This window comes from Gavialis gangeticus, unplaced genomic scaffold (genome assembly GCF_001723915.1).
Source record: "Gavialis gangeticus isolate Ggan-Ray unplaced genomic scaffold, GavGan_comp1, whole genome shotgun sequence".
NCBI classification, from domain to species: Eukaryota; Metazoa; Chordata; order Crocodylia; family Gavialidae; genus Gavialis; species Gavialis gangeticus.
The window spans coordinates 78,022,983-78,034,306 of record NW_017728993.1 but is presented as its reverse complement, the minus strand read 5'-3'; the positions used below and the strand labels follow the sequence as shown (position 1 = coordinate 78,034,306).

Genomic DNA, 11,324 nt, shown 5'->3' with positions numbered 1-11,324 from the left:
TGCACCTCCTAGAATGCTGGAGGACTTCAGCTTGGTCATAATAGCTGTTGAGAGTGGCCATGTGGCAATGGACCAGGAGCAAAATTAGTTGGGTTAGAAATAATCCTGCCCTGGAGTGGCATAACTTTAAGGCGAATAACAAGTGCTTTAAGCCACTTAAAGGTGTTAATGTGCAGCCAGTCCAGGGGTTAAGAGCTCCAGAAGCTGCCTAAACTTACTGTGTAACAAGGCCCCGTGTGTGTATATTTGTGCAGAGAGAACTAATTGCAAAGCTGTTTGGCTTTGCATTGGATGTCTTGGGGCAATTTAGGATCTCTCTGTCCTGGGAGCTTAATGGTGAAGGGTTTGAGCCTGAAAGTGCAAGCAGTATACTATGGCTTTGATTCAGGAAAGAAGTTAAGCACATGTTTAATATTAATCATTTGAGTACTCTCACTCTAGTCACTGGGTAGGGGCAATAGAATCTGAAGCCTCTAGTGATTTTTTTCAGAGGAGGAATGGATGGACAAATATTTTCTGAAAGCAGTAGTAGGATATTATGAAGAATGGGGAAGGGAAAGATTTGGGTGGGGCTCAAGAAGATTTAAAATGAAGAATTGGAATGAAATATGAAGGATTTGTGAGAGCAGAGAAAAGAATGTGAGAGATCCAAAGCAGAGACCAAGGGCATATCCCCACTAAGACAGGGCACTTTACAGTGGAAGAGTTGAGAAAGGATTAGATAAGATACTGGAATACAGAAGAGAAAAAAGGCTAGCCCATAAACAGCAGCAACAGCAACATCCAGTAACATGGGAGAGAGCATGGAGGTGCAACACAGAAAGGAGGAGAGAGAGAAGATTGAGAGAAGAAATGCTTTCTTTCAAGAAGAGGAGGAAAAATGAGGAAGAGTAATAAAACAAAGGCAGAGCCCTAGACAAATGGGGAAAGCAAAAGGAGAATGGTAAGAAGGAAGGAAATGAGAAAAGGATGAATGAGGGAGAAACAATAAAAAAGAAATAATATACAAAATATTCTACATCTAAGTTGGTGAATATTTATCTGTGCTCTTCTACACAGTGATATTTTCCTGGATGATGTTCCTTTTCTCTGCAAGCTTGTGGGAATGGGAATAGAAGGTTAGCTATTTTGAGCACATGTTGTAGGAATACTGTTGACTATCCCGTTTGAATTCTGTAATTAAATTATTGAAGTGGTCTTGGTTGCTACTTTTTTTTAAATTCTGCTTTCTCCCCGGACAATTTGGAAATATCTCTGGAAGGGACATTTTGTGACTTTTTCATTTAGGATTGCTCCCATCCTCCTTACACTTTCTCTTTTCCTTTCCTCTGTCTGTAATTAAGATGTATTTCAGGGTCTGCTCACTTCCTTGAGGCACAGTCTTGTGCTCTAGAGCAGGGGTGGCCAACCTGTGGAATGGAAGCTGGTCACCGTGTGCTTGTGCAAAGATTCAAGGAGATGTATATTAACTTCAGAAGAGCCACATGTGGCTCCTGAGTCACAGGTTGGCCACCCCTGCACAAGAGTATATGCCGTTGGAAAGGCATGGAGCCCTTTCTTAAAAAGCAAACAAAAAACCAGTGCTGGAGCTTGCCAGGAGAATGATATTTTCCTGCCTCAGATGAAGTAGTTCTTTTTCATATAGTGTGTCCGTGCAAGGGGAGATTTTCATTCTTTTCATATAACTTCTAAAAACTCATCCCTCCATTACCCCATTAAAACTTAGACTATGCAAAATGTCAGCATATATCATAAAAAGAAAATATATATATTTCCCTGATGACTGTATATACCTGCAAATCCCCTACCCAGTTACTTAGTTCACGCTGCATATTATATTATCCTACTTGAATAATTTTATATAATCAAGTCTCAAGAAATCCAGTTCATCACCTGCACATTTGTTTTCAGGAGGCCGTATTGTTGTGGGGAAATTTTACCATCTTTAACCATATAGTGAATTCCCTCCAAAATGGCATAAACTAATATTAAAAAAAGAAAAGACACTGTGGCATCATAGTATCCACGTGTGGGTTATACCGATATAAGCACCATGATTTTATATTTACACCAAAGCTATGTCTGTATAACTTTCCTATGCAGACAATCGCAAATACCCTTTAATTTACAGTTAGGTGTTAGAGAGCTTTGTTGAAAACAAAATATGTTACCAAATTGCCTTTCCTGTCCGTATGCATGCCATTCTGGTACATAAGTTTAATTACTGAGTGTACCTCATTTCAAACTGACTATCAAAATGCGATGTGTTACAGACTCCATGTTTCTGAAACTGACATAATTTCAACTTGTGTATTCAAATTCTGCTTTTAGGATGAAAATAAGGTGGATAAAAAGTCCCTCTTACAGAATATACTGGATAGGTATTGTGGCTGAAACTTTGTTTCCCCTGAAGTCAGTGTAAGACTTGCCATTGATTTAAATTGACCCATGATTTTGTTCTGCATTTTTCTTCCTCATATTCTTCTAGGTGAGAAAGGAGTGTTGAGCAAAATGTTGGTGCATTTGCAGTTCTCCGACCAGCGGAAAATCTAATTCATCTACTTAGTTGGTTAATCCAATCACAACGTGGAGATTAATTAAAATAGGCTTTTGCATTTCTGAATATTGATTTATATAACGTAGTGAAGTTCCTCCACTCTCATTATGCCCATGACTGCTTTTTTTTTTTTTAAAGGAAAAAGTCAGTCTTGCACTGTCTGTGATAACTAACCTCTAAACAAAAGGACAGGCCATAAGTTTTTCCCAAGGCTGCATTGTCAATTGGCAGGAGATGGACTTCTGACAGCAAATGGTCTATATCAACGAGTTAAAAATCATCATTGTTCTGTAGATAAAGAATATGTAGGTGATGGGTGTCATATAAAAAGTTACATAGGTATAAGTATAGTTAAATAAACAAAACAATATAAAAAAACCACTGCTTTTGGATTTCAGGCTGCTGCAGTGGTTATCTTACCACAGGAGCACAGAGAGTGGTAGTTGTGAGCAGACTGGTGGCATGGAAGGGTGTAATGGGTGTAGCTGTGAACTACATAGAAGCACTGGATGACAACCCTGTGAGATTTGCAGTGTCTACTACTACATTATAGAAAAATGGACTTTATATGGACTATGTTAGATGTTTTGTTCTGACGGTGGGCAGAGGGAGAACAGTCTTTTCTCCCCTTTATAGGGGTTCTGTCCAGGGGAACAGATTTTTATCAACAGAGCATGCTATTATGAGTAAATTAATCCATCCATTTTGTAGCGTGGGGATTTCTGAAGCTTACATGACTATGGATATGCTTATGTAGAAACCTTTCTAAATAGTGAAGAAGCAGCTAGTTGATTTAATTTCAATTTAATTAATTTTTTTGACCGTCTGTAAGATTTCTCATTCGTTTTCAAGAGAACATTGCAGTATGTAATGAGTTGCACATCAAACTTCTTTCTGTATTTGAACAATGTATGCTGTTTCGAAAATACCAAAATCTGGAATTATAAGGCCCATAAGTGATGATGATGATTCACTGGTAACATGAGTCATTGATAATTCTTGTGTCTGAAAAACTATGCAGCCCTTTTCCTTCCGAGAAGAACACCTATTTTTGTTAATTCCTATTGTTAATCAAATGAAAGAGATTGTCACCATACTCTTCTTGTTTCCTGATGAACACACTTTTTCTGCACAAGAAGAATGTATAGCTTACGTACTTCCCTTGGAAATGAAGATCTGTTAGATACCAGAATTCAAGTTTTATTCTGGGGGAAAAAGTCGCAAGTACCATGTTGTCAACTTAAAATCTATACTTATTATGTGATTGTGTATGTAATACTGAGTTTATTCTTTTCAATTAATTACACACTAGTAGTGTTTTAAAGACATCTAGAAAGCATCACATATATACATGTTATTTTCCTCCATTTGAAAATCTGAATAGCACCTGTAATTAAGGGAGAAAACTGAGCCCTGGAAGCTAGGTAGGACTTCCATCTATTGATCTGTGTAAACCCAGCTTACACTGTCAGGGGAGAAGCAGTCAACTGCTGAGCTGCTTTGTCACTGACATAAGCTGAGAGAGGATTTTTTTGTCTATACTGTTTATACACCAGTCTATAGACCTGCTGGCTGGTTGAATTTTAAAGAGTGCGGAGGTTTAAAGACTTGTCCCCTGAGGGATGCTCCTGCCAGTTGGGAAGCGAGCTGAGGCTGTTTTGCAGAAGTTTGTGCGTGTGTATTGGTTGGGGCCGGGGGAGGGGTGGGAGGCAGAGCAACCAGAAAGTAGTGTAGTTCATTTGAGTCTTGAAAATGTTGCAAAATGCACTGATAATTTTCACATTGTTCAGTCAAAACATTGAATTAATATTTCTGTTTTGTTTTCTTACTTGTACTGTAATTTATTCAGAAAAGATCCAGTTGGGAGATTTAGATGAATATTGCAACTGCTTTTACATAATGTGCAAGCAGTCCTACACTCACCAAGCAGCAATTAATATAGTCAATATTAAGTTAAAAATGCTGCGTGTAAACTAAGATATGTTAAAGTCTGTGAATTGCCGAAGATGACAGAGTACTGAAAACCTGGGCTTCTAATTAGCATTTGTGGAATTAGAGTTTAAAAATAAATTTGTTTCCCTGAAGAAGGAAATTCAAAGTTTGGGAGCCTGAAAGAATAAACTATTTGAAAATATTAAATAAATATTTCAATGATAGGTTTACATTTTTTCTCCTTTGGTTTGACTTTGTTGTTTTCAGCTTTGGTTCAATATATTATGATTTTATTTTATTTCTAGCTCTTCCCATGGTGGCCTCTTGTAGCAGCCATAACAGGGGCTGAGCAATGATCTCTTCTAAGAAGAATAATATATGGTGCAGTGTAGAAAGACATTTTTCATAATCAAGTCAGTTAGCATTACTTTCCAAAACATAGCATATTACTTTCAAATTATTTTTATTTTTGCTCTCAGAGTACATAGGAGTTTCTAAAACTGGTCCAGAACCCGGAGCAATGGGCTTTCTTACTCTTAAAATAAATCGCAATATAGTACTCTATTGGCACTCACTATATACCTTTGAAAGAGTTGTAAATAATAATGCATGTATTACAGTATTTTAAAATATGCATACCTTAATGTTTAGCGTATGCTTATTTTTCATGCATCTATGTATTGAATCTGGGAAATATCGAAAGGAAGTATTCAGTGTGGTCTACAGGAATTTATCTGCATGATTTTCACTCATGGAAACTGGTACCCCATCCTGTGAAGTGCTGAGTGCTCATTGACTTCAATGGGATTGGTGGGTGCTGTCAGTCAGAATCAAACACTTGTGTCCCCACCTGTGTCACTGGAAATTTGCAGCTCAAAATCCTCTATCCTTCAAGCAGGCAGTCAGTGACGTGACTCTCATGTGTCTATATGCTTCTGTATTTCCTGCATAATTTTATATTTTTATGTTTGCAAGATTGGTACAATAAGAAAATATAAATTCTCTGACCTAGCTACATTTTTATCAGAAATTGTCTTCCCAAGTTGAAACATTTCATACAAAGGGGTGTTTTCCCAATTGGTTTGCTAGAAGCAAGGCATTAATTACTAGGGTTTTCTTTTCTTTTTTTTTTTTGGTTGGAGTGGGGGTAGGGGCAACAGGGAGGATTTTGTCCAGTCAGTGATATACTTTACTACTGATTTGTTGACAACTGATACAGTTGTTCTCTTTTAGAGAGATGCCTTGTAGTTTAAAAGAAAAGGATATTTTAATATTCAGTTAAGACACATTTTTGTCATTAAACAGCTTTTAAATACCCTTTTACATTAGCATCTGAACACTGTGGCACTGGTTATATTTTTCCTCTGTTAATAGTAAGGTTTGCTTGTGTATAACTTACAACTCTACCAAAGGGTTAACCATATAGATTTCTGCTTTGTACCAACAGAAGATTTTCATCCTTTTCAGCAATTGACTATGAAACATGTATAGAGTTGTTATACCTCTCAGTAATTCATTCTGCTGCCAACTTCATTCCCTTTTCTCTGCCTGCATTTTAATTGAAACAACATTTGTATTTTTGAGCCAGGATCTGTCAGAAGTCCCTGTGGCTAGTCTGTGGTACAAGTAGCAGCAGACGTGGCTTACCCATATGGTGCGGTGCTTCTTGTAAAATCCATATGGCCTTGTTGAAGGGAATCCCAGCGGGGATGTGAAGGGTGTTAATACCCTTCAGGCCAGGCCTTTCCCTCCTGGGGCTTCTATGGCATTGTCTTTGCAATCTGCCAAAGCACAAACTTAATTCCTTTTTAATAATCAATTATTTCAGTCAAGGAACGTGTGCTATATTACTTGCAGCCAAATATTTTCTTGAATTTGATTTTCTAGCAAATAGAATAGCAATTTCTCCTAAGATAAAAATGATATCAGAATCCTAACTTTCTTTCTTCTGTTTTTACAGGAAGTGCTGAACAGTGTGCCAAAGTTCTGCTTTCCCTTTGACATTGAAAGGTATGTGATACAATGGTCATGTATTTTAGAATATTTAACTCCCTGTATTTGTAATATTTAAGGAAAACACTTTTTGCATGGTAAAATGTAAAAAATAGGAGCAGAAGTAAAAGGACTGTGTCCTATATTCTTGCACCTGTGGATGAATAGAATAATGACTAATACAGTCAGTATGACCTATTTTTCCTTTGTTCTCCAAGTAGGTAGTTAGACACTGGTAGAAAAATATCAAAGCACAGTACATCCTTCATAGGATTTTAAGAATACTGTTTTGATATAGAAGTACATCCTGCTTCCAACTTCCTCCAACCCAATTGTAAACACCATCTGTGTAATGTAAAGATACAAGATAGTTGCCTCCTGACAAGAGTTCTACAGAAATGGTGCAACATACTAAGATAGATGCTCTCATTGTGCAGTTTGAAAATACATTGTTTGGGTTTCATCTTATAGGACAAATCAAAAGAAATTTAATTTCATACCAGTAATTAAATGGGCATAAGTAACATTTTTTTTCCCTGAGAGTAGAATCAAGACATTTATATGTCAGCATTTTAATGTCAGTTTTAGTGTGCCTTTGGCATTGTAGTTGCAAGTCATTTGAAAAGTTCATGCAAAATATTTTTATTAACTAAAATGTTTTTAATTTGTCCACATGATAAATGATGATTTAAACAATTTTGTAGATGTATAGCTCAGAAAACTTGTGGTGTAATGTCTGTTTGAGCAAGTTGATGTTGCTACTGGTATTGATTTGGATAGTTAATGTATGATGCATCCAGGTATCATCCAGATCTAGAGGATCTCAGTATGGTATTATCATTCGTTATATGGAGAGGTTTGAGGATAAAAAGTCACTAAGAAACAGAAGATAAAATGGCAACTTGTAGGTGAACTTGTTTTTGTTTTTGTAGGGAGTAGACAGGCTGGAGAGAGACACAGAAACCTTACAGATACATATTTTATGAAGTAATTTGGCCATCTACCTTTTTATATCTTAAATTCTGCTTAAATTATTTGACTTTTGAACTGGTTGAACTCACAGTCCCTTATACAATTTTTATAAGTTAAACAACCGTATTAGTGCTGTGTGCATTCCAGCATTTGAAACCTTTAAATTGTTGTGCTTAAAATAGGCACCCATATCTGTTTCAAAATTATAGTGAAGGTGCAGCATAGAAAGCAAATTTGGGATGACAAAAACAGGTGAGGTTCTGTTGCTGCCATCCAGTGGCAAAAACTTAATCCGTAACCATTGTCTTTCTCAAAAGGACAGTTATAGTGGTGTGTATGAAGCTGTAGTAACCCAACTTTTTTTTTTGGAAATAAACCACCAAACAAATTAATTAATGAATTGGTTTTAGAGCCTCCTCAGAAGAGGCTCCAGGCCACTTGCAATGAATCCAGGTAAATATAAAGACAGGTAAAATATTAAAATAAAATAATATGTAGAACAAGCTCCCAAAACAACATCCGAAATTTAACTCTGCCTGCTGAAGGCCTGTTTTAAAAATTAAAAGGCTGTATAACCATTCCAGATATCTATAGAAACATGGGCATAGTATGTTTTTGTTTTGTTTGCTTGCTTGTTTTGATAGTATCTGTTGTTTGACATCATATAGATAGCAGGCAAAGCATTGTCTATATTTTTGGTATAGCTTTCCTACGTCTTTCCATTTCACTGGGTTATTCTCAGTAGTTTACTGCTTTCGCAAAGTATTACCTATTGGTTTAAGATTTGATTTCAGGCATTATATCCAAAAGTAAGGAAATTATTATTTTTTTTTTTAGTTTAGAACAATTTTATGCAACCCTTTTATTAATAGCTCTTGTGACCAAGGTCAGGTCATAGAAACTTGAAATTTGGCAGGGATATTTTCAGTAGCACATAGTACTTTAGTAGGTTGGGTGGGAATTGGACTTGATTTGGACGGGATATAAATGCTTATCTTGCTGGGGTGATCTGACCCCAGCTTACTTCCTGCCCCTTGGTCAGGGGGCTGTACCTGATGATCTCGTGAGGTCCCTTCCAGCCCTAATATCTATGAAATCTATGAAAGGTATAAAATTTGTACTTTGTTTATGTACAAGCAGTAATATTACACTGAAGATAAAGTTACATTTGCTGTATGCTGTGGCCATCTCTATGATGCTTTATGGCTTTGAGGCATGGACACTTAAGAAGTTGGGGAACAGAATTGAGCCTCATGAAATGTGCTGCTTTAGGAGGCTGCTGCATGTTTCATATACTGAGCATGGACCAATGAGTCTGTCAAACAGCAAATTAGTCAAGAAATTGGAACCCACAAACTGTTGGATGTTGTGTGGTGAAGGAAGCTGCGATAGTTTGAACATGTGACAAGGCTGGGCACCCCTTCCAGCACCATGATGTGGGGACAGTGGAGGGAAAGAGAAAAAGATGTAGACCCAAGAAGAGCTGGGAAACTGGTTTTAAGGAATAGGTGGGGCTAGTGGAGGAGGGTTGTTACAGCATCCAACAGTTGCAGCGGCCTTGGGACTGACTTGACTTGACTTGGCTATGTACATGGGATTCTGTTAAACCAGTTATTTTCAATCAGGCTGCAATGACACCCTGGGGTGCTGCAAGATTTCTGAAGGGTACTGCAAGATGTAAAGAGATAAGCAAGTCCAAGCTCAGGCTTGTTCCTGCCTGGCTGATCCTTCATCGCCACTGCCTGGTCCCTCTACAAGGAAATAAGCAATGTCATATATAAATTAGTTTTTGCAATGGGGTACTACGTAATTCATGAGAGTTTTGGAGGGGTGCCCACGAGTCCAATGGAGATTGAGAACCAGTGTTAAACCATAAAACAAATGATCTCCCAGCATTCCACTAGCAATTCACAAGGATAGTTATGAAACTGAGTGGAAATTCCAATTGGAAGAAGACATCTCAGGAGTATCTCTGGATATGCATTTGTGGATTTAACATAGAATGGAATTTTAGGTTTCATAAGGGAGGGATTGAATAATATAATTTTAAAAGGTGCATTCAGATGGGTCAGAAGAAGCCTTATTTTCCATGTAATGAAGAAAAACATTAAATAAAATGAGGTACAAGCTCTTGCCTTATAGATTGTATATATTTTGCATTGTAGAGTAATCTTGAGACTAGTAGAATACAATAGAATTTTTTTGCTTGCTTAAATAGAAATTAAAAAAGAAACATTTAAGTCACAAAGGTAAGCCTTCCAATTCTGAAAAGCACAGTTAAGAGGCCCTGCACAGCACTGATTACACGATCACATGCTACTTCATTTTCCCCCAGGACCCCTGCCTAACTGAGTGCACAAAGTGGACAGAGAGGGGAAAAAAGAATATACTGTGACTGAGTCTTGCCTTATTCGCTGTGCATGTTTTGTGGGTTTTCACAATGAAGCAAGAGTCAGACAGAAGGAGAAAAATGGTCCTGTGATTCAGGTAGTAGAAAGAAATTTGAGACCTGGATTCCATTTCTGCCTCTGTTGCAGATTTGCTGTGTGATCTTCTACTGACTCTGCATCTCACTTTTGCAGTTGGAACATATATTTTTCAACCTGTCCAGAATGTTATAAACGGATATTAATCCAAGTTTTTGTGGCAGTCTGATTTTGTCATGAGGACAGCCCAAGGAAAGCCTGTAAAGGTTGAAGTCCTGCAGTCTAATTTTTCTTTTAATGTAATGTTTTATACAGAAAATTCATTGTTAATGTTGTTTGTTTGTTTATGCATGCATGCATTGAATGTATATGCCAGCCTTCCCAGGAAAGGTTCAGGGTGGTTCACAGTGAGTGCATCTACATGAGATGCTTTACTGCACAGTAGTATAGTTTACTGAGTAGTAAACATGTGCGTCTTTACGTGCACATGCTTACTGTGCAGTAAACCTCACTAATCGTGAGTAAATATACTACCTGCAAATGCAAGTAGCAAATTTACTTTAGATTAGTAACTGCACAGTAGTGCTTGTGTAGACACCTGACTGGGAGCAAATTTGCTCCCAGTCACCTTGGCCACCAGGGGCGTGAGATTTGTTCTCTGCCCCTGGGAGCTGCCTGTTGCCGGGTTGTCTCCCTGCCCCGGCAACAGGGAGCTCCAAGTCCCCTGCTCTGAGATCACAATTGGAGAACAGCCAGAGCTCCATGGTCATGGGATTTGTGCTGGGAGACCCTTATCTCCCAGCACCAGCTCCATGGTTGTGGGGCTGGCACTGGGAGATCCTTATCTCTCAGGCCAAGCCCTGCGACTGCGCAGCTGGCACTGGGAGATCCTGGAGCTCTCCCTGGTGGCAGCAGGGGCCCATTGCAGTGCCCCAGGAAGTGGGTATGGTTTGGTGTCATTAGCAGCTAATCCTCTCCTGCTTCCCTGCCCGTGTAGACACTTGCCTAGGAGTGTTTACTTGCAAGTAAACTGATCCCAGATAAAATGCATGTGTAGACATGCCCAGTATCTGTTTAAACTAGTGCACTTCAAAGGGCCTTTTGTGGTCATTGTTAATGTTTTGGGAGCAGCCTGTAGACCAGTGGTCACCAGCCAGCGGATCTTGATCCACTGGTAGATTTCACAGCCTTTTGCAGTAGATATCGGAGTCTCTTGGAGTCTTTCTGAGGCTGGGGTGAGGTACCCCAGCCTAGCAAGTCAGTCCGTGGAGGATGGAAGGGAAGGGGGCTAGATTGAGAACCCCACTGAGGGACAGTGCTGCAGAGGCAGGAGCAGGGGTAAGTTGAGTGGGGCCCCAGCTGGGTGGGACTTACCTGCTGGGGAGGTGTGACCCTGAATAATTTTTTCTCCCTCTGCCTCGATTTGCCATTTCCCCCCCCCCCCC

General features: G+C 38.7%; 1 protein-coding gene across 2 annotated transcripts in view; it reads left to right on the top strand.

Moving 5' to 3' along the window:
- Positions 1-11,324, top strand: part of DENND1B (DENN domain containing 1B) — a 356,403-nt gene that overhangs the window by 153,145 nt on the left and 191,934 nt on the right. For both annotated transcript variants that reach the window (XM_019502038.1, XM_019502037.1), the window contains exon 4: positions 6,450-6,499. In XM_019502038.1, the coding sequence (XP_019357583.1) occupies positions 6,450-6,499 (50 nt within the window). The remainder of the gene's footprint in view (positions 1-6,449; positions 6,500-11,324) is intronic.